This window comes from Microcebus murinus, chromosome 6 (genome assembly GCF_040939455.1).
Source record: "Microcebus murinus isolate Inina chromosome 6, M.murinus_Inina_mat1.0, whole genome shotgun sequence".
In the NCBI taxonomy this organism is placed as follows: Eukaryota; Metazoa; Chordata; class Mammalia; order Primates; family Cheirogaleidae; genus Microcebus; species Microcebus murinus.
The window spans coordinates 11456519-11480917 of NC_134109.1; the positions used below are offsets into that span (position 1 = coordinate 11456519).

General features: G+C 40.1%; 1 protein-coding gene across 12 annotated transcripts in view; it reads right to left on the reverse strand.

The window, feature by feature from the left end:
• Positions 1–24399, reverse strand: part of UNC79 (unc-79 subunit of NALCN channel complex) — a 228979-nt gene that overhangs the window by 12689 nt on the left and 191891 nt on the right. For all 12 annotated transcript variants that reach the window (XM_012738600.3, XM_020285613.2, XM_012738594.3 and 9 more), the window contains 6 exons: positions 18084–18188; positions 11230–11307; positions 6621–6710; positions 4108–4283; positions 2968–3154; positions 1364–1561 (listed from right to left, as the gene is read on the reverse strand). In XM_012738600.3, the coding sequence (XP_012594054.2) occupies positions 1364–1561; positions 2968–3154; positions 4108–4283; positions 6621–6710; positions 11230–11307; positions 18084–18188 (834 nt within the window). The remainder of the gene's footprint in view (positions 1–1363; positions 1562–2967; positions 3155–4107; positions 4284–6620; positions 6711–11229; positions 11308–18083; positions 18189–24399) is intronic.

Consider the following 24399-nt stretch of genomic DNA (forward strand, 5'->3'; position numbering starts at 1 on the left):
CTCTATAAAATAACAGAATAGAATGCTTGATCCCTGAGTTCTTCTTCAGTCCTAGAATCTGTGACCCAATAAATGTGATTATTTCCATAGCAGTCAGAACTATTTGCAAACCCTAAAATTTTCACATAAATTTCCTTTAAATTTAACTAAAAACAACTCTCTACATATAGAATTGCCTTATAACATTTGCTTCTCTAAAGAAAAGAAAGTGCCTCACTAAAGGAAATATACAATTCCCTTTCCAGTTAGAGCTAAAAGAAAATATTTCTTAGACTAATATTCAATCAATTAAAAAACCATTTCCTGAATGCTTTTTGTGGACAGTGCAGTGCTGGGCTTCCGGGCACACTGGAGTCACCATCATGGTGTTCCTCCAGGTCTCCTGCTGCTCACAGACAAGAGCTCTACAAGAACTCTGATGATGTTCCCACAACCAGGACACTGGCTACAGCCTGCCCAGCAGAGAACCTCCTCCAATATAGCAAATAGAACTAAAGGACCCCCTTGTAAATTTCTTCCATACACCCTTGAATCTTGACTCCATAAGGAACAATCCAAGCTTGTTCGATGCCGTGAGCTTAGGCTAGCACACACCCTCCGGTGAAGTTTGGATCAGCCCCTCTCCTGGTGAGCCATCTACATTAAACTAGAACTGGATTTCAAGACTTGGGTGCTTAGATCCTTATAAGGCAACTCAAAAAGTTGAGGTTCTTTCCAGGCTTTGAGCCCTGAGTGGAATGAACACCTGTGGTCAGACTGCTCTTAAACCACCTCAGATAGATGACCTAAGTGGCTGAGGTTTTCCCAAGTTGTTTTGGAATCCAAAAATACTAGGAATCTCATTCCTAACCCTTTGACTTTGTAGCACTGAAACAACACTTAAATGTAGACATTTCACATAAAACTCATCTGGCATTATGCAGAAAAAGTGAAAATTGTTTTTACTAAATTTACTTGTTTGGTTTGAGTTTTTTTGCATGTATGATGTACAACATAATATTCTGATACATGGCTACATCGTGGAACTGCTGGCTACATGAAGCTGTTTAATATATATGTTACCATATTTTGTGTGTGTGGTATGAGAACATTTAAAATCTACTCTCGGCAATTTTCAAGTACACAATACATTCTTATTAACTGTAGCCACTATGATGTACAATAGATCTCTTGAACTATTATTTGCTTGTTGTTAATCAAAATTCTTATGCAAGTAGAACATGCAGTTTATAACTTAATAACTCTCCAATCTGTTGCTATAATCTTACAACTGAGACCTGTGAGAACAGGCAGTGTGAGGACTAGGAGGGGTCTAGACATTTTGAGATTCTATCCCAGAGGGGCAACCTTTCCATGAACTCACCACTTTGTTGTGGGCCATTAACTGAAGGATGCTGGGTGTCACCCTACTCCAAAATTCTAGTGCTGTCAGTATCGCCGTGAAGCTGAATTCATTCTGATTTTGGACATTCGTGGCTACGGCACTTTGCTCGCAATACACGGTCCAGAGCTGAGCAAAGACGAATGCGTGGAAGAGGGAGCACATATGCAGCACAGAGGTCTGGAAGGGAAGAAGACAGTGTCGTTGAGCCCTAGGGGGCCGGGGCCCTACACAGAGCCTGCTCCACATGGCTTCGGCCTTGCCAGCCAAAGCACAAAAGAGTTATCTCAGAGCTACAAACTTGTGACTCATCACCTTACAACACTCTGCTCTTCACGCAGTCAGTGGGAGTGCGCTCGGAGAACAAAGCATCTTTTTCGGAGAGAGGACACCTTAATTTGTAGAATAAATCTACCCATCCCCTTGCCTTTTAAGGAAACCGACATCCCCATCCCTAGACTGGATTAAGGAGAATAGTGATTCTACCATAAATTGGGGATAATTGTAGCATCTTCAAAGAGTTGAGTAAGGAGTAAATGAAGTGATATACAGGAACGCACTGCCCAGCACTTAACAGTGACAGCGGAAGCAGCAGAGACAGTGCTCCTTCTAGTACCAAGCACGTGTGCAGTGAGCACCTACAACACGCCAGGACATGCCAAAGACTTTTTGTAGATCAGCTCCATAATTCTCAAATCATCCCCTCCTGTTTTACAGACAAAAATCTGAAGGTCAGAGAGGTTAAGTAACTTTGCTAAGCTCACAAAATTCCAAGTACCGTAGTTAAGAATCAAACACAGACCTAGGTTGAAATATTAGGAACTGACCACTTAATTCCTTTTGCAAACATCATCCATGTCATTTAGATGGGTGCTCTATTGTATCACAAAGTCACCTAGCCCTACCCTAACTCTCAGCTGTCCCCAAACCCACTGTGACCTCCCAGAATCTGCCTAAGCTCTGTGAAGGGCCGTTGGCTCCTCGGAGCTGATTAGTACCAGTGTGTCTGGTCGGCTTGCACGTGTTGGTGACTGACGCCTGCCTTGGGCCTACTTTATTCCCTTAAGCACAGCATCTGTTTCTACCATTCACAAAGTTCCTCTGTGTAGGTGATTCCAGTGTGTGCTTTAGTGAGTTCCCGCTGGGCTTCTTATTTTCATTTCGTATCTTTATGCTTCTCTAGAGACTTGAGTTAAAAAGACAGTGCATGAAGAATTAGATAGAGAATAAATTTTCCTCCATTTTGTCTTTGGTTCTGAAAACTGATCACAGAATTTTGATTATGTTTCCAGCCTTTTATTTCTCTTCATTATTTTGAGATAGAAATGCCTACAAAGCCAACCCTTGCTTGCCTCCATAATTTATCTTCATAAAAGTAAGCCGAAAAACAATTTAGGGGGAAAAAAAGATAGTCTGGGAATTTAAACAACTTTAAATGAGGCATTAGCACAAAGTTGCTTTTCTAACATCCACAGGAGGGCAAGTGATAAGATGCATTTTCTTCTCAGAAGAAACAAAATTGGCTGATAAGGGTTTCCATTAGCAATTTCGATGCATATGGTCTTAATCTTGCAGAAATCACTTACCTTTGATTGCTCTGGAAATCCAATCAGGATAACAATAAGATGGTCTGCAATATGGGAACCTGCGTCCAGAGGTATGGGCAGGCAGGGAGAGGAGGCATTTGGACACACTGCATTATGAGTGAGGGAACCCAGAAGCAGCCACGACAACAGACGGATGTGGGAGACACACTCGATGAATTCTTTAGGTCTATTAGAGAAGGAAGTGATAAAGATGATTTTATGCTTTCTGTTTCGTTGGGTGCACAACAAATGCCTTTTGAAGGAAGGGATTAAAAGTGTGGTTTTGCAGGCAATCACATAAAATAAAACACAAGGCAATAGAATGTCAACCAAATGATGTATCTGTTTTTCTTGTTTTCTCTCTAATCTGGGATCTTAGCTTCTTGAGCAAAGAGCAGCCTTTGGTGACACAGGATTAAATATCATTCTTCCAAAAACCTGGCTTCCTCTCTGATCAGCTTCTTTTTCTAAACTCTTTCCTTTCCTGTCATTAGAAAGTTCTTCTCTGAGATCCCCACTAGAGGGGAGGGGAGAGAGGAGGAGACACAGCGCAGCTGCCCATTCTCCTGATCCCCACTCATTCTCTCCCCCTGCTCTCAACTCCCACTGCCCACCTATCCCAGGAAGGCCGACTGTGCCCAAGGGTGGGGCTCAGGCCTGCCCTCAGTTCCCAAGAGAACAAGCCCACATGTGCCTTTCTCTTCTTTAGCCTCCCTAAGCAGCAGGATCAGGGCTGGTCCCTCCTTGTGTTCTATTTCACTCCTGCTATATGTTTTGTTCCAGCTACAATCTAAGCTGCCTGAAGGCAGTGGCCACGTAACTGCTCAATACATACCTACTGATTTATCAGAAATCAACAGTTAAAGTGGCATTCTAAGCTCCAAGTTTTCAATCATCCATTAGGACGATTGAGGGCTTCATAGGAGGGCAGGTTTCTTTTACTAGCAGCACGAGACGGAGCGCTCTGGGTCAGCAAGAACCTATGGAAATGGGTCTTGATTTCCATCTTCCTAAAACTAATCATATTCCACTGTCATAAATTGTCAATGCACTCACTAGGTCTAGCTGAGTGAGCCCCAGGAAACTCAGGGAAGTCTTGTGTCTTATTTAGCCTCATTCCTGGAAGAAGAAGGGTCTTACCCTTGCTGCATTGCAGAAGGAGGATGATAGAGCCAAGGCAGATAGCGGATCACAGCTTTGTTATCTCTGTGGTTGCCCCGTGAGATTTCCATGGCTGCAATCTGAGCCAGCCCTACTTTGAGATGTCCACCAAAGGTATCTTCATGCAGAGGCTGGGAACAAGTCTTCATGTGGCTCTACAAAACCAAATGGTATTTTGAAACTTTGGCAGATACCTGGAGACATTCCAGGCTACTCTTGAAAAAATCAGGTTGCCATTTCCACCCCTCCTATCACCATTCCAAGCATATAACCCACTCAAACTTCTTCAGTGGCTTCCCATTGTTCTTAGGATAAAAAGGGGGAAGGGAATTTCCCTAGCATGGCCTACAAAGCCAGGAATGATCTAGCTACTGCAGACCTCTGCATCCTACCCCTCCATCCCGTGGCTCCAGCCTTGCTGGCTCTCTGTGTGCCCTTCCACTGCTGTTCCCTCTGCCAGAAATATTGTTCCTGCCTCTCTTCGTCTAATTATTCAGATTTTAGCTCAAGTGTCACTTCCTCCGGAAAGCCTTCCCTGACTTCTCTGGCTAGGTCCATGCTGCTGTCTACCCCTTCTTCACAGCAATTTTGAGACACATTTTTACTACAGTCTGTGTGAAATGTTCATTAAATTTGGCCTCCACTACCACACTATAAATTAAATAAGGGCAGCTACTGTGTCTGTTTATGCTCATCACAGCATCTTTAATGCCCAGAACAAAGCCAGGCACGTTATAAGTCCTTAATGCATATTGGTTGAATTGATTTATAAAAATTTCTTTGTTCAGGGTGGCTTAGTGAGAAGAGCATCGAACTAGGTTTTAGACCAAGTTCTTCCCTACTTAGTCACATGGCCTTGGATAAGCCACCTGTCATTTGACCTTTCTGATCTGTTTCCTAATATATAAAATCAGAGGGTTAGATTATGTCTGTAGTTCCTAATCTTTTGATCATCATGGATCTTTCTTCTTATCTCTTTGAAAATATCTGCAAAACAAGCTAAAAATGTTTAAGTAATAATTGTCTCCTCTTCTCATCCATCAAAGTCATTTAAATGTAGGCAACCAGATTTGGCCATCAGTAACCAGTGTACAAGCAAATAAAAGGGGAGCTTATTTAGAAATGAATGGGTATAGACATTGTAAGATATTATCAGCATAAATTTTTATTTTACTTTCCACCTAAAAGCACTTTGATCATCTGAGCACAGTCTGGAAACATTTCAGTGATCAAGGGACCATGTTCTTAACTGTTGGACTTCAGGGATCACCAGGTTTCTGTTTATCAAGAAGGAATCCTTTAGTGCCAGAGAACAATTTGGCTGTTTCTTGGACCACATTTGGATTCTCTTCTACTCTGTGTCCAGGGCCTTCCTCAAATCTCTCAAACTATTAATTTTTTAACTCCCTAGTCAAATCACGGCAGGGACCTGTGTAGCAATTTATTCCACCCTGCAAAACAATCAATAAACTCAACAACTTCAGTGGGATTTTGTCCATACACAAATTAAATTTTTTTTCTATCCCCTTTATTTAATTTTTTTTTTTTTTTGAGATAGAGTCTCACTTTGTTGCCCAGGCTAGAGTGAGTGTCATGGTGTCAGCCTAGCTCACAGCAACCTCAAAGTCCTGAGCTCAAGTAATCCTGCTGCCTCAGACTCCCGAGTAGCTGGGACTACAGGCATGCACCACCGTGCCCGGCTAATTATTTTTCTATATATATATTAGTTGGCCACTTAATTTCTTTCTATTTATAGTAGAGACGGGGTCTTGCCCTTGCTCAGGCTGGTTTCAAACTCCTGACCTCGAGCAATCCGCCCGCCTCGGCCTCCCAGAGTGCTAGGATTACAGGCGTGAGCCACCACTCCTGGCCTATTTAATTATTTTCTTGAAGAAGATAGCTTCAATGCAGATACAAATATTAAATGGCTTATGTTTGCATAATGTGCTACAGTTTATGAAAGTCTCCTCACACACATTATTTTATAGCAAACCTTGTAACAATCAGACAAGGTGAGTAGTATTAGACTTGTTCTTCAAATGAGGAAACTAAGGCTCAAAGTAATTAAACCTTGCTATGTGGTATGGAGCAAAGAGAATGAACTGGGAGTCACAACTCCCAAATTCAAGGTTCAACCTTGACTTCACCACTTAGGGGTACTACAACCTTGAGCAAAGTACTACCCTATGCCAAGCCTTTAGTTTCTACATTTGTAAAATGCAGATAATATCTTACTCGGGACACTGTGAGAATGTAATAAACGGCAGAAGTGAAGCTGTGCACACAGCTGATGCCATGTGAGTATCCTTTCCTTTCTTCTTTCCCTCTTTGCAGAGGTGGCCCCTGGTTCTTCAGACACCAAGACAGGGGATCATTCAACAGGACCACAGTTGCCTCCCTAGGTAGCAATAAATTCCCCTATGGTCTGCTTAATTCTCTAAAAACGCCTGTGTTTTGTGAACAGATGGAGGAGCAGATGGAAGCCATCCTACCTTCAGTTTGGTCAGCATGTGCATGTCTGCCATGAAATCCAGCACTTCGTTGATGTATTGCCGTACACACTCCATTGCTGCGGTTCCGCACTGAAACAAAAGGACACAGCTTGGTCACAGCTTCATTTTTGCCCTGACTGCAATGATTACCTCTTTCTGGTTTCATGCTGCTTACTAATGAGTTGTTTCATTTTCTGAATTTCTGACTCACTCCATTACTCTCAGCATAGTCTGTAGCTGTCTGCCCATGGTGTGGACAAAAATTGATTGAAGGTTAGTGGTGGAGGGCAACCAAACAGGGTTAAATGCTTTTATCCACTGGGTAATTGAACTGATTTTTGTTTGCTTGTTTTCAAGCTGGTTTGTATACAAAGATTCAGCCTGTGTAATGCCATTAGTATGAATCTATACAACATGAATCTCCCCAAAGCTACAGTGACACATTTATCACTCTAGGGAAGTCTTAGATCCACATAAAACAAGTGCCACCAAATTCTACCACCAAAATCTTGAATCTTTTTCTATCAAAAAAGTATATAAACAAACATTGTGTTTGCTGAAAGAGTAAAAAGTTCTCATTCAAGTTAAGTCACTTGCAAAGTAACTTCTTGTACATAGTAGGTACCCTATGAAATAGATCGATGTGTTATTGTCAAGTTCTTGCTAGGGATAAATAAAAGAAAGACACGAAATGGTCATCATCCCCACATACTCAACGTGTGTTTGGGAAGTTTTAAAGGAAAAGAAAGCAAGCTTGTGTTTTAGATTATTAAATGGCATGAACCTGCTCTCCCAGGGCAAGACAGCAAATTTAGGATTATAAGCAAAGCAAAGGAAAATGAACAAACAGGCTGCTACATCAAAGCTGTATGAGAGAACCCACACATCAGGCAGGATATAATGTGGATCAAAAGCAGGCAGTCTTTGAAGCCATATGAATACTGTGCGAAAGGCCTTTCTTGGCTTTCTTTAGGAAAATCTGGAACATTATATACTTAACTAGCTCACCCAGTGGCTCTCATTTTCCCATATTCATGTAAATCTGCACAGCACTGAACTATATCACCTTCTCTCTCTTCTAGAATGTTACGCTTGTCAGTTCTTCTGACAGGATAACAAACAGTAAAATAAGGTCATTGGCAGTCTGTCAGAGTGTTTTCCAAGCATTTCATACGTTCTAAGGTTTTTTCCTTTTAATTTAAATCAAGTGAAGGAATTATAAAAGGTTATTGTGTTCCTGCTTTTGAAATATTAATCCTTTAGTGCAAGAAAGGATTTCCCCCCGATTTATTCCATTTTCTCTGACCTTTCACACGTCATGCAAATAGGAGCAGAGACTCTGTTCTTGAATTTCTTGAAAGGGATTTGTTGCTTTCATAGGCAATATTTTATACCCTTTCAACTAGGCAAATGTCACCGAAAATAATTACTAGGAGCATTATTCAATATTTGTCTTTTAAGTTGGAATCTCAAAAAATGAGAGCAAAGAATTTACTATTACCTAGTTACTTTTGTCCTAGAGACAGAAACTACTTCGAATAAAAGCCTTAAAATCCACTGTTTGGCCAGGAGAAGCTTAGTGAGGCATCTACACTTAGGAAACGAAGTAGAGAATTTCCAATCCTCCCCCCCCCCTTTTTGTTTTTTACTTTGCAAAGCATAAGTATAACCTCAGGTATGTTATTTAAAAAAAAAAAGGAGTCAAGCCCTATTTGTTTCAGAAAGCATATATTTATTTTAATACGAAAACTGATGATGGAGTTGAAAACATACTCTAACCTCGAACACATGAATTGAAGCAAATCATATCCAACTCTTTCCCCAAATTTATATTTGATTGCAAAGCTCCATTTCTCAGATTACAAAAGTAACACATGTTCAATGTAGAAAATTTGAAAAATATAAATTACTAAAAAGAAAAATTAAAATCATCATAATCCTAATTCCTGTCCTCCACCTCTGAGAAAACCACTGTTAATATTTTCTTTCAAGTTTTTCTTTTTTGGATACATACAACATACACACATATATATATATAATTTTTTATAAATTGAGATAACTTTTTTCTAACATGCTTTTTAATTAAATCTATCATAGGCATTTTCCAATTTATTAGATATTCTTTGAAACCTTGATTTGGTAGCCACATAATAATCTACCTTATGTAGGCATTTTACTTTATTTCAATAATGACCCAATGTTGGACATTTAATTTGTTTCCATGTTTATGCTATTTTAAATGATGCTTTAATAAATATGCTTGTATATAAATATGTATATATTTATTATTTATTTTCTAAAATATATTCCTAAAAGATTACCAAACTGCAGTCCAGCAAGGTTTCACTACCACTAGTAGTATTTTTTTTTAAGTTGTTTTTGTTTTTGTGACACAGTCTCGCTCTGTCACCTAGAGCTAGAGTGCATGGCATCATCATAGCTCACTGCGATCTCAAACTCTTGGGCTCAAGCAATCCTCCTGCTCAGCCTCCCAAGTGGCTAGGACTACAGTCATGTGCCACCACACTCAGCTAATTTTTAAATTTTTTGTCTTGCTATTGCTCAAGCTGGTCTCAAACTCCTGGGCTTAAACAATCCTCCTGCCTCAGCCTTCTAAAGTGCTGGAGCTACAGGTATCAGCCACTGTAACCAGCCCACTAGTAGCTTATAAGAATGCTTGTTTCAGGCCGGGCGCGGTGGCTCACGCCTGTAATCCTAGCTCTCTGGGAGGCCGAGGCGGGCGGATTGCTCAAGGTCAGGAGTTCGAAACCAGCCTGAGCAAGAGCGAGACCCCGTCTCTACTATAAATAGAAAGAAATTAATTGGCCAACTAATATATATAGAAAAAATTAGCCGGGCATGGTGGCGCATGCCTGTAGTCCCAGCCACTTGGGAGGCTGAGGCAGAAGGATTGCCTGAGCCCAGGAGTTTGAGGTTGCTGTGAGCTAGGCTGACGCCACGGCACTCACTCTAGCCTGGGCAACAAAGTGAGACTCTGTCTCAAAAAAAAAAAAGAATGCTTGTTTCACTTCACCATCAATAAGTTTAATCATCAAGAAAACTCTGCTGGGAGATGGAGAAATAGGGAGGTACTGATCAAAAGGTACAAAAGTTTCAGTTATGCAAGATGAGTAAGTCCTAGAGATTTACTGTACAGCATAGTGTCTATAGTTAGCAATATTATTATACACTTGAAAATTTACTAAGAGGATAGATTTTATGTAAAGTGCTCTTATCATTAATAATTATAATAACTAATAAATTAGTTGGGAGGAAGCCTTTGGAGATGATAGATACGCTCACAGCATAGATTATGGTGCCGGTTTCAGTCTATACACTCATCTCCAAATTCATCAAGCCACATACCGTAAAGATGTACAGCTTCCTGTATGTCACTCATACCTCAATAAAGTGATTTAAAAAAACAAAACAAAACGAAAACTCTGCTGATTTGTCAGCCAACTTTTATTTTTATATTTCCTATTAATTTACAATTCATTGATTGCTTATGAGAGTAAAAGGATTATTTTGAATAGCTTAGTGGTCATTGGAAAGGGCTTTATATGTGATCCCTATAAATGTTGTTTTTTATTGTTGTTGGAATGTTCATATTTTACTTACTGATTTCAATAACCTTTTTATATATTAAGGATGTCATTTTTTAGCTATCACATAAGTAGCAAATATTGAGTTTTAAAGAATTAAACAGTAAGGAAACAGTGTGTGTGCACAGCAGAGACTGGCTAGCTACTCCCCCAGGCTCACTTGTCTTTTTCCCTAGCACACAACTTGACCACATTTCCCATCATCCTTTGCAGTCAGGTGTGGTCATGTGACTGGGTTCTAGCCAATGTAATATGAGTAGAAGAAATATGGACTTCTAGAACTGGCCCATGAAAACCCCATGTGTCATATTCTCTTCTCTTTCTCTAGTCACCAGCTAATTGCAGAGGGGCACACATGATGGAAGAAACCTGATCCCTGAGCATCCACATGAAAGTTTCCCTTCCCCTGCTAATCAGGATACCTGTTTTTAAACTTCACATGAGCAAATAATAAACTTTTGTGACAAGTCACCGAGAATTGGGATTTTATCTCATAGCACCTTGCATTACACTATCAAGAACCCTTAAGAAAAACAAACAAACCATAGTCTAGTAATTCTACTCCCAGAAATCTATTCTAAATAAGTAGTCTAAAATATGGACAAAGGTTTAAGCACAAAGACGTTCATTGCATATTAATTACAATGGCAGAATATCGAAAATTAAAATATCCAACAAATGGTAACATTTGTTAATATTATTTTTAGCAGATAACATTTACTCAGCACTTACTATGTGTCTGTATGTCTGGCGCCACGCTAACATGCTTAACATGCATTATCTCTCTCAATCCTCAACCTATACACTAAGCCCTGTTATACCCCATTCAATGGATGACACAAATTAAAGAATCATAAGTTAAAATACTTTCATAAAACCACACAGCTAGTAAACAGCAGGTCTCAAACTCTGGTGTGAGTCTAAGGCCTACACTCTTACCACTCTACACTCTTTATATTCTATGAAGTATAAAAATGTAGACAATTCATTTGGTCAGGACTTACTCCAGGTACAGAGGCTATCATCTGCTTGCTCAGGATTGTTGACTCAGCCAGTTTGGTTCCAGCATCTGCACAAATAAACTAAAAAAGATTGAAAGCACGATTATTTTTAAGAGTACTTAGACAGTAGTAATTTATAATTTTATTAACTTGGCTTAAATTGATTAGTGTTTACATTCATGACGCTCTGCCCTGGATACATCAGCCTTGCTAATCATGATAGTTCATTTCTATCTGAAACTCAGAATCACAGAACCGATATTAATGTGCAGATTCTTACTTTACCCAGACAGTTAAGTGGCACTGAACTGATCCATTCAATCAAGGAAGAAATAAAAGATGTCAGCATTGTCAGATTTATTCTGAAGTCGTTCTATTTATTCTGTAGCAGTTTTTGACAGTCACTGTAAGCACACATTCATAGATTTTCATGATTCCTATCATTATATCATACATTTAGAAAGAAAACAGAAAAACAGTCAACCACAGAGTGGGTATTCTACCTGTTTATTCCCCTCCAAGGCCCCTCAGCATGTCACCTTCCTCCCTCCCACTTCGTCCACACCTACACTCCGTGCCAATAATGACACCCGCTCCCGCTTTCCGCACCCACGGGACTTTTCACATTTCCAACGTTAACAGTCATCACAGTAGACAGCAGCGACCTATGAGTCTATTTCTCAACCTGCTACTAGATCTTTAAGAGCACAGACCTGAGGCACCTCACTCTCAGCACTAGCTTAGTGCCTGGCATCTCAGAGGGGCTCAGCAAGACTTTACGAAATGAATGGATTTACCAATTATGGTTTGAGATCATGGTAAAGGATGGCTTTGCCAGATTATAATTTAATCTCTCATTACAGATTTTGACAGGTCTTTCCCACATAATGCAATATTCAACTATTGTTTTAGAAAAAAAGTTAAACATGAAGTAGAGTTTGCTATGAGCAATTAGCTCCTGTTTAATTTCTCTTTCCTGGCCTCTGGTCGGTGGCCCTAACAACCCTGGCATCCGAAACTGCTGCCGTGCGGAGTTCAGAGGCTCCGAAGAAGTTTCAGCACCGATGTCTCCACCTTCCCACTCATTCCACACATCCTGGAAGGCACAGGGAAGCTGGGTGGATCGCGACCATGAGTTCAGCTGGGCAGGCCTGGTCCCTGTCATGCTGGGGAGAAGTAACAGGAATTGGGGTTGTAGAGAAAAATCTCAAGGAGGCCTGCTGAGGAGCTATGGAAGAAAGGAACAGAAACCAGCGTACCCTCAGGCTATCCAGCAGTCTGAACCTAGGCATTAGTAACGGGCAGCAGGTTCCAGCTGACGAAGTGGAGCTCTAAGCCAATGGTCTTCTAAGGCCAAGTTGCCTGTGGACTTCTAGTTCAGGGCCAAGAGCTAGTCTTCAGGTGCAGGAGATGTGGTCCTTCGTGAAAGGCATTGCAGTGTAGGTAACCGAGCTGGGGTGACATTCCATCGCCCCATTAAAATTCTGTCACCCCATTTGCCTCAAATACAGTTATAAAAAGCTAAGAATCTATTTGGCTGTTAATTCAGAATCTGGCAAAGACGATAGCCGCTGAGAACACCTAAAATTTTCCATTTAAGTATGCTCACAGCTGCTCACCTAATTTACACTTACTTCTAATATAAGGAAAAGTAAATACATTGGGTTTTTAAAAAATGTAATGCTTTTCACTTTGACCAAAACTTGTACATAAAAAAAGTAAAATCTGAAATATTTCACAGAAGTACATAGTGAAAAAAAGGAACACTCCCAGCCCAACCTCCTGGTAGAGATTTGAATGTTTTCCGTTAAAATTTATTTTCGGACCAGGCGTGGTGGCTCACACCTGTAATCCTAGCACTTTGAGATGTGGAGAAAGGAGGATCATTTGATGTCAGGCATTTGAGAGCAGCCTGAGCAAGAGCGAGACCCCATCTCTACTAGAAATAGAAAAAAATTAGCCGGGCATCGTGGCAAGTACCCATAGTCCCAGCTACTCAGGAAGCTGAGGCAGGAGGATCACTTGAGCCATGGAGTTTGAGGTTGCTGTGAGCTATGATGACGCCACCGCACTCTACTTGGGGTAGAGTCTCAAGAACAAAATTATTTTCAAAAGCTAATTGTGCAGTCTAAGATAAACAACTTATAACTAAGTTCCAAAACCTCTGTTAGGATACCAGCATTAATTTTAGCTATTAATGATTTCTTTACAACAGAAATGAGACTGCACGGCTAAGAGAGGCCACAGGAAGACATAGCCACATCTACTGTGTGAGCCAAGAGTAGCACCCAGAGCTGCTTCTTTAAGGATGGTTCCCAGTCGTGGACGCCCTCAAGTGTGCTGGCATGGCCCGCAGGGGCCCTCGAGAGAGCAGGATAAGAGTTGTGAAGAAGCAAAACTTCAGATGTCTGCATCTCCCTTCGGCAGTTGCCTTTCCACCCTACCATACTCAGCAGCGTGGAACAAGCAGCGAAATGTGAGCGCACTGTCAGCATGCTTGGCAGCCTCGCCCTGTCAAGATCTGAGGTCAAATTCAAATGTCTGATTTGTGATAACTCCTGCAAGTCAGAATGAATCAGAAATCACCCTAGAAGTCAATAAGCCTTTTTGCCTTTGTTTTTTTATGGCTGCCAACCATGAACTGGAAAAAAAAATCCATCATAATCGTATAAAGCTGCTCAAAGTACAAAGATATAACTTAAATTAGGGAGGGCAATGATGATTGCTGTAGAAGGAATAGTTCTATACTTCCAGAGAGAGACATGTCACTGAAATACGCACTCCCCCATGAATACCAAAGCATACAAAAGAAACAAGATATCCATTAAGTGTCATTACTAAATTCATTATCAAAATGTTACCCAAAATAGTATCTCCACCTCTCATCTCACAGTGATCAGATTATTACTAACTCAACTAATATTAATAACCCCACTCAGCAGTAACTCCATGAATTAAAAACAACAGCCGTACCTCTACCATTCTTTGTCCTCCAGCCCACAACTAACCTATCTTTAAAAGAAAACCTTTCACCAACATAATTTCTCACGCCTTGAATATGTGCGTATATGCCACAGAGTGGGAGTGGAACATGCAAATTAGCAGAATATCTACTCTTGACACATAATAAGAGCTGAGGAATTACTTTTGATTTGAACTTAAATAGTCTTTATGGCAGCTTTTAATGAGTTATCACTCCCTTATGAAAACCCTCCTTTAATCCACCTCAAGACCTGTTACACATAAAAGATCTACAGCAAGCCAGCAAAAGAGAAAATGTTGGAAGCAAAAGCAAAAATGTTAATAAATGTGAATTAATATAACATGATAGTCCAAAGTGCAGAAGGTCATCTATGTCCTGGTGGTCAAGAATTTAGATTCTTAAGAACGTAATTAATTTTTCCATTTGGCAAATTCCTTCCTGACTCCATGCCTTTTTCCTTGGAAAAAAAAAATCTAACTGAACATTTAAGGCCACCCGACTTCATACAACAGTAAAAACAAATAATAGCAGTTATGGCTAGATAACCACAGCGTAGCAGGCTGGGAGATTCCTGTGATGCCAGCTCTCCAGGGAGAATTTCTAGGAATTAAAAACCAGATTGGTTCCTGTGACTGCATTGACATGTTTAGAACTTGGGTGACCCCACATTCCTTGAGCAACTGTTCCATTGTCCTTTGAGGGGCCTCTCTTACTGCCTGAGTATTTGGTAAGCAGCAAAGGCATGGTCTGTCGGTGAGAAGATGAGAAGAAGATAAATGGTTCCATCTCAGTGAGCTCATCTACCTACTGAGTTATTTAATAAATAAGCAGTAGATGAAATAGCAGTGGTTCCTTATGGGGTGAAAGAATGAATGGGAAACCCAACATTGCAGCAACCGACTCTGTTTTCACTAATGGGGCCAGAGTCATTTACAATGGATCGCGTGGGGGTGGCTTTCCTCCCAGTCATTGCTTTCTTTTATGTTTCCAAGTTGCATTTTCAGTTAAACAGACCCACCTCACTGCTTTCAGATGACGGTCACTGACATCATGAAGAAAGTCACTGCCTGCCCCAGACACATCATCTGTCCACACTGTGAGCCTGGTTGCACAGGTGCCAGGAGCTGGCACTGCCAATCAGTCAAGGGGAAAGCTTCCCTCTGACTCCAGCCTCAATCCTATGGACGAAGAGAAGCTGCCAGAGCACAGACGATCCCCTCTGCTGTTCTCCAGAGAACACTTGCAGGGCCCAGGCAGCCAAGGGCAAGAGAAAAGGAAGAGAGAAACCCTACAGAAGATGCACTTCTCATGAAGAGAAAGAAAAATGCTTCTCCCTCATCCTACGTGTGGTCCGTGGAGGACTTCTCCCCAAGACTTAGGCAGGACGCAGGGCAGAAAAGGGAACTGCTCTGTTTTCTAAGGTAAGCCTCACTTTCATTTCTATCATTAGTAATGGAAATGGCTTACTCTAAGAGTTTATAGAGTAAGGATATGCTACTTCACGATGGCATGCCGTGTAACACCTTGTGTTGGAGAAGGTTGGAATATTGCCCATAAAGTTGTTTCTCCCGGGCACAAGCCCAGAATGCCTCCAAAACACTTCTCCAACCTGAGCAATTTTACGACTTGACTTTTTTTCAACTCAATGATTCAATGACAAATATGTATTTGTTTTTAAAAAGATGAAAATGGTATACATTTGGAATGGCAGATGAAAATCCATAAAACACATTTAGAAGTATCTTTTCCCCTTTCTTCCTTCCCAAAACTAATTTGTTTTTGTTATTTATTCACCTAACTGTGATGCAGTAATCACTGTTTTCATGGTTTCCTTAAGCACTGGGTAATTTGAACTGTCAGTGTTCCTTTGCGGATTTGTGACAAGTGCTTATTATGGTTGACTAATGTACTTCATAGAGAACCAGCCCCCCCCCATAGTCACAGCATGGGGTGCCAGACCCCAGGACGATCAGCCACACAGGCCTGCCCTGCTCCAGACCAAGGGCAGTTCGGAGAACACCATCCAACGCCCACAGGAAACGCCTCGGGGCCCTGAAATCTAGATCGCTTTGCGGTGGCACACCCCTCGCCGCCGGAGCACTACCAGAGGCAAGTGACCTCCGGCCACTCTCAACCTGCTGACCTTCACTCCCTCCCGGTCTCTCTCACTACACTCTGTTCACCTGCTCTCTCCTCCAAAATACCAGCGCAGAGCCCATCAGGCCTCGCCGTCGGCGGTCAGCGCTGCCCGTGCGCAAAGGCAGTGCGGCTGCCGATGCGCGGCCACGAGCTACGGCAGGAGACATCCCAAGTTTGCCTCTCCTTGGGAGCGCAGATGCTTTCTGGTTGTGACTTTGCTTCTGTCTCCCTCCTGGGCCGTCTGGCATCCTGGTGCAAGGCGGGCCATGTCATTCCGACAGCATCGCGCCCAACGCCCACTGCTGCCACGTTCCCGCGGTCACTAGCTCCCCGCACGCGCTCTCCGGGAGCGCCGGTGTCCCCTGGAAAGCTGAACTCACCCAACTTTTCATTGCATTGCAAGCCTTTGAGAGAAACTCAGTTCTGGTCCTGACGGTCGGTGGGGGCAGGGAGACCAGGCAGTGGACGTTAGACTGTAAATGACAATTGCTTTCCCCTCCACTCTTCAGGGAAACTGCTGAACCCCTGTGCATCCTTCAGGGCCCACGTGGGCCCTTTCCTACACCACTTCCCAGCTGAGTACACGTCTCTACTCAGGCACCCACTACGCCATGTGGGAATGTTTTGTTTACATGTCAGCATCACCCACCAGACTGGAAGGACTCCTGGAAGGACAGGCCACGGTTTATTTGTTTCTATTTCCTCAGCATCCTAGACAGCAACTAGGCCACGTTAGGGCTCATAATGCCTCATGAGCCTTCTTCCATCCCCAGCCTGCTCTTCCTCAACCTCATCCTCATGTCAATATCCCTAAATTCACCCCACCGTCCTGCCTAAGCCTTCACCATTGCTTGAAGCCAGTCAGCCTCTGGGCTGAATCTCAATCCTAGGCAAAGATATTTGCCTGACCCACCAGGCCTTAGTGACTCAGCTCCATCGCCACTTCCTTCATGAAGTCTTCCCTGATTTCATGTCATGTGGGGTGGGATCCCTCCTGCTCTCAACTGTCCGCTAGGACTTTGTTTACCTCTCTCTCTCTTTCTCTCTCTGTGTCTCTCTCATGACACTACTAATAGCCCGTCTTGGGTCACCAAAACCTGCATGTTTGCCTACAATGCTGAGTTAAGGACATGGGGGATGAAGGGCTGCAGGCCTTCACAAGCAGCCCTGCAACCAAAAGCAGAATCGCTGCCCGTTTCCCAGAGGCTGTTTTATATGCGTTCAAGCTGCCCTGCCCTACTGGTCCCACGGGAGCTGATTCACAGGGTACCCTGTCATTTGACCATATCTGGTGTGGTTCAGCCTCCCCTTCACCTCTGCTTCACAGAGATCTGGTGACCCCCCCCCCATACTCATCCAACTCTGCACTCAGACCTCAGCCTGCTTCCCCATGTCTGGCGTCAGTAGTCCTCCTGTCTCAGCTGTGCTGAGTGAGCTTCCCCTGACCCACTGGAATTACAAATTTCTTGAGGACAGAAATCGTTGTTTCAGTCTTCTTTCTATCCCTTGCAGAACTAGTTCCACAGTAGGAAGAAAAGAAATACTCCTTTTGTGCCTTTCTCAGCCAATCCAAGTGCCAAGTGCATAGTATTAGTTAGATCATGACCCTAATATATATTATTTCTTACCTCTGGGTGAACACATTTGGTTTTATGCATATGCTCCACACCTCCCTTACTTTTTCCAAACCCATGTGGATCTCATAAGAAGTTGTAGGAATCAGGTATAAGCCTACCTGAACAAGCAGAAGGAGGTTTGTATCTGGTAAAGGAGATTTGAGCTTCAGAGCCTGCAGAAGTTCTAGAACAACGCTACGTGACAAGTAGAATTTATCCCGCTCCTAAATAAAACAAAGTAGAAGAAGGTAAGTGATTTTAAAAATCCAATTAGAGTAGATCTATGTCAAAAGAGCTCCCGAAAGATTCACAGATCAGAAACAAACAACAACAAAAACAACAGTACTTAAAAGTGCACAGTGAACTGTCCTTAAGAAATAAAATAAAACAAAAAAAAGCCTTTTTATGTGCTTTATGAGTTACTGAACCACTGAGAACACATAATTTAGTGGATAAGAGAAAGACTGGCTAACTATTAAATACTGAAACCACAGGATTTGGTTCCTATTTACAAGAAACAGGTTCTAAGAACTGCCACAGTTAAACACATCTAAAAGAAAATTTTAATATAAAATGACTTAGAGAGAAGCATGTACAACTGTTTAAAGGGTTCCATGTTCTCTCCAAGGAACTTACTTTTTAAATAGACTACAAGACTTTTCAAGCATACAGAAAAATAGAAAGAATGATATATATTATGTACCTACCATTTATTTTTGTCAACGAGTATCATTTTGCTTTATTTGACTTATCTTTTCAAATAATAAATAAAACATTACAGAACAGTTGAAGCTATGTATATAGTGCCCTATTTTCTTCCTTCCTTCCTCCCTTCCTTGAAGTAGCCACTGTTCTGAATCTGGTGATTATATTATTTAGTGTGTGTTTTTACACTTTGACTGCATATGTATGCCTCCATTAATATGCAATGTTGTTTTGCATTTTTCACACTTTCCATTACATAATGATATACTGTGCATATTGTTCTGCAACTTACAATTATTTACCTTATGTTTTTGAAGCTAATCCCTATATATTGATACATGTAGCTCTAGTTCTTTCAACTCAACAACTTAACATTTTATTATATGCACATACCAAAATTCATTGATCAGTCCTCCTGTTGATGAAATGTTGGAATTGGTTTCAATTTTGTAAGCCTTTTCTAGTGTCAAATATAACAGATATGCAATAAAGTACATAAAATATAAGTGTACAGGTAAGTGGATCAAGGTGCATTGAGCACTCACGTAAATGGATCAAGGTGCATCGAACACTCATGTAACCCAAGACAAACAACAGCACGTTGCTGGGATCTCAGAGGACCTGTGTGTCTTCTCTTGATTCTTTCATAATCAAGCAACTGGAGTCCCTGTTGGTCTGTAGCCATTGTCTTTTTTTTCTACTCATTTTCACTCATTGTATCCTGCCTGCTCGTATGTCTGGTTATCTTTGATTCAGTGTGTTGGATGATTTATTTTTTTAAAAAATTACAGAAATAAATTGCCTGAAATGTTATCTACCTTCAAAAAGCTTTCTGTTTGTTTTTTGCCAGGTGCCTGGAGGCAGTAGCAGACCACGGTTACCTTAACACACACTCAAGCCTTTTTGTAATATCTCACCTTGGGCCAGCACAGGGCTTGACACTGAGCTGTGTCCGTGGGCAGGCAAGTTTACTTCTGGGTTTTCTTCACTTTGTGGTCTCAGCCAAACATATATGATTGGAAGGTGCAGTGTCAGGGTCCCCAGCCTTGGTAAGGTCTGGATTATGACTTTTGTCCCCCTAGCCTTATAGAGCTTACAAAATTGCAGCTCAGCCTCTCAGTCACATCTTCCAGATTGACAAACACTTCCAAGGCAAAAATGACCATCAGTGATAGACCCACAGCTTTGCATTTCTGCGCTCTCCCAGATGTTAGCCTCATACTTCTATATCGGATTTGCATTTTTTTTTTTTGAGACAGAGTCTCATTTTGTTGCCTGGACAAGAGTGCTGTGGCGTCAGCCTAGCTCACAGCAACCTCCAACTCCTGGGCTCAGACGATCCTCCTGCCTCAGCCTCCCAAGTAGCTGGGACTACAGGAATGTGCCACCATGCCCAGCTAATTTTTTCTATATATTTTTAGTTGGCCAATTAATTTCTATTTTTAGTTGAGACGGGGTCTCACTCTTGTTCAGGCTGGTTTTGAACTCCTGACCTTGAGAGATCTGCCCGTGTTGGCCTCCCAGAGTGCTAGGATTACAGGAATGAACCACCATGCCCGGCCTGGATTTGCGTTTTGATGCTAAAAGCAAGTTTTCAGAAAACATTTTGTTCACCTTTTTTTTTTTACTTTTTAGGTTAAGTGGGAGGATGGGTTCAAATTATGTGGTAGTGGTAGTCCACCACTGATCTGATAGTGGTAGTCCACCACTATCAGAAGAGAAAGTCAGGGATTTTTATTAGAATTATAGTAAATTTATAGGTTATTTTGTGAGAATTAGATATCTTTATTATACTAGGTCCTGATCCACAAACATGAGATCTGTCTCCATTTATCTAACATTCTTTAATGTTTTTCAATAAATTTTTCTGGTAATCTCCAAAAAAGTATTGCACATTCTTGTCAGATTTATTTTTTTGTCATTACAATAAATGAAATTTTATAATTATTTTTAGCTGAATATTAAAATAGGTGATTTCTGGGTATTTATTTTTATCTAGCATCCTTGCTGAGGCTTCTTGGAAGTTCTCAAGAGGTATTTATAGATTCTCTCTGGTTCATTTGTAATCACATCATCTACAGAAAATGAGAGTTGTATTTTTCTTTTACAATCGTTATGCCTTTGATTTCTTCTTCCTGTCTTGCTGAATAGGACCTCCAGCACGACAATGAATAGAAGAAGTGACAGTAGACATCCTTGTCTTATTTATGATTTTAAAGGGATTGCTCGTGGCATTTCACCATTAACATCATGATTTTTAGAGGTTCTGGTAGACCCCAGACCCCTTTATCAAGTTGAGGAAGTTCCCTTCTATTCCTAGTTTGAGAAGAGTTTTGATAAATGAATGTCAAATGATAAAGAATGCTTTTCTTGCATCTGATGAGATATCATTAAAAGTTTTCTCCTTTAATCTGGTAAAATGGTGACATTTATAGATCTTTTAATATTTATTCATTTATATATTTCAAGAGAATTCCAACTGAGTCATGAGGCCCTATTTTTAATGCATTGATTTGCTATTATTCATTCAGAATTTTTGCTTCTATGAAGAATACTGACCCATAATTTCCCTTTCCCCTATTGCCCTTGTCTGGTTGGTATCAAGATTCTAGTGGACTCATAAAATGTGTTGGGAAGTGTTCTTTTCTTGCCATCTCATTAGTTTGTATAAAGTACATACACAGATCAAACTCTTCCTAAATGTTTAGTAGAATTTGTCTCTAAAGCTGGAATGGTTTTTATGGGTAGATTTTTAATTACTTATTCCATTTTTTCATCGTTTAAGTTTAGTCAGATTTTTTTTTTCTGATTGTTACATATTAGATTTTTTGAGAAAATTATCCCTGTTGTCCAAGATGGTATCAAGTAGCTCATTTTTAAATCTCTATTGTGTCTGCAGTTATGTTCCCTTTTCACTACTGATGTTCTTTATCTATGCTTTTTATCTGCTTTTCTTTATCAGTCTTGCCAAAGGTTTGTCTATTTTATTAGTCCAGTCAAAGAGCCATCCTTTGGTTTCATTAATCCGCTATGGTATCTATGTTTTCTATTTCATCTATTTCTGCTCTTATCATTACTATTTCCTTCCTTTTTTTTTCTTATTAAAATGTCTCAAGTTTATTTCACTATTTCCTTCTTTTAATTTTTTTTGTGTTTACCCTGCTATTCTTATTTTAACTTAAATTGACTTGTTTAGCTCATTTAGCTTTTCTTCTTTTCCAATAAAAGTATTTAAGACAACAAATTTTCTTCTAAATATCTCTGTGGCTACATCTCTCACATTTTGGAATGTAGCATTTTCATAACTGTTTGGTTCTAAATATTTTTCTAAATTCTCTTATATTTCCTTTGGTCTATAAACTATTTAAAAATATTTTTTTAATTTCCAAATATAGCAATTCCCAGACACCATTGACCCATAGCACCTTTGTATGAATTGGGAAAAGTACATACACAGACACACAGACACACACACACACACACACACACACACACAAATATACGACTGCAAAACCTGAACAGCACTATGAGTTTTCAGAGCCCCAGCAGTCAACAGCTCTGGCTGCATGAGTACATGTGCAATCTCACCCACTCACACCCACCCACACTGCCTCACATTCACACACTCTACACACACACCACTGTGCAGGTAAAGTGACTGGGTCAGAATCTGCTGGGGGGACTGAATTCAGACATCTGAGAATAAGGACAGTCAAGAAAAGAATCTGTACCTGTGTGTACATGTGTGATGTGTACATGTATACTCTTCTCCATGCTTGTTGGGGCCTATGACCTGGTGTGGTTTTATGTGAGGAGAGCCTCTTCCAGCTGTTCTAGGACTTAACCAGGAAGCCCCAAATCCCTACACCTGCCTCAATACTCAACAAAATTTAATATATCTAACATGTGAATGGTGTCTACTTAGATGTGAACCCTTGTTTAGGCCCCACTTGAACACCTATATCCAGTAATGGTCTTGTTATGGATTTATAATTTAATTGCATTGTGATTAGAGAACTTGGTCTCCTTGAAACCGACTCTATAGCATGTGTTAAGACTTAATTTGTGGCCTATTGTCTGCTCTATACTTTAAAATGTTTCCTATTTTTCAATATATTCTCCATTGGTGGATCAAGATTCTTTTTATGTCCATTAGATCTAATTTGCTCATTGTATTGTTCAAACACACTATAGTCTTACTCATTTTTCATCTGCCTAATCTATCAATTATGAGAGTCACTAAAATCTCCCACTGTGATTGTGAATTTTTCAATTCCTCCTTTTAATTCTATTAATTTTTGTTTTATATATTTGGAGGCTATATTATTAGCTCTATGGAGTTTTAGAATTATCACATTTTCCTGGCTAATTGTTCCTTCTATCAATATATGGTGACTTACTTTATAATAATGCTTTATCAATTAAAGTCAGTTTACTGATTTCATCTTTCTTTTAATTAGTATTTGCCTGGTATATCTTTTTCAACCTTTTTCTTTCAAATTCTCTCAGAATTTTAGGCATATTTTAGATGGGTCTCATAAATAATATGTAGCTCGATTTTTCAAATCCAATCTGACAATCCATAACAAATCTAACAAACTTATAATTATTTAAATTACTGGAATATTTAGAATTTATTTCTATCATCTTACTTGTGTTTATTACCACTTGTTCTATGATTCTTTTTGTCTCAATTGAAATTTTACTTCTGTTTTATTCTCTACTTATTTGGGACTCATACACTGTATTTCTGGCCTTTGGAGTTTACATTTAAAACATTTACATGTATCCTTAACAGTTTAAAGTTACTCATTATGTCTGCCCTTCTTGTAAACAATGTAGAATGCTTTAATTCCAATCTCCACCCCTCAACACACACACCATCATCTTATAGGTTATTGTTATCCACTATTTTAGTCTTTATACCCATCTGATTAACATTATTATTATTAATGCTTTATATTGTTAATGATTCCCTATATTTCCACACTTTACCAATTTCTTTGAGCATCATTCCTTCCTACCTTTCACTCCTTCCTTCACAGCTCAATTTCCTTCTTATCTCAATATATCTTTCAGTAGTTGTTTCAGTAAGAAGATGTTAGAAAGTTTCTTATTTTCCTAATAGCCTATTTATTTGGCCTTCACTCTTAAAGGATAACTTAGCTGGTAGAGAATTCCAGGTAGATAGTTCTTTTTCCTTATCATTTTGAAGACATTTTTCCCATTATCTTCTGGCTTCCATTGTGCTATTGGGAAGCTTGTTGTCAGTTTATCTTTAGAGTGTCTTTTCTCTTAATTGTTCTTAAAATATTTTCTTTGTCTCAGCTGTTCTGCCAAGTTGTACCTACTCAAGTAGACTATGACATAAGAAGGTAAAACTTTATTTGTAAAACTTTTAGGTCTCATTGTGCTTCCTGAATCAAAGAATTAAAAATTAATTGATAAAAAGCCTATTTTCCTTCTCTGAAACACTTATTAGATATATAATATCTAGATCTAACATATAATATGTTAGATCTTCTCTTTATATCCTTTATTTCTTTATCTTGTTTTGTTGTATTCTAGGTAATTTCTTCAGATCTATTTTCCATTTCACCAATTCTCTCTTTGGCTGTGTCTAATTTGCTGTTTAACCTGTTCATTTAGGGTTTTTTGTGTTTTTTTTTTTCATGTTCGTGACTGTTTTTCATCTCTAGGATTTCTATTGTGTTCAAATCTATTTGGTCT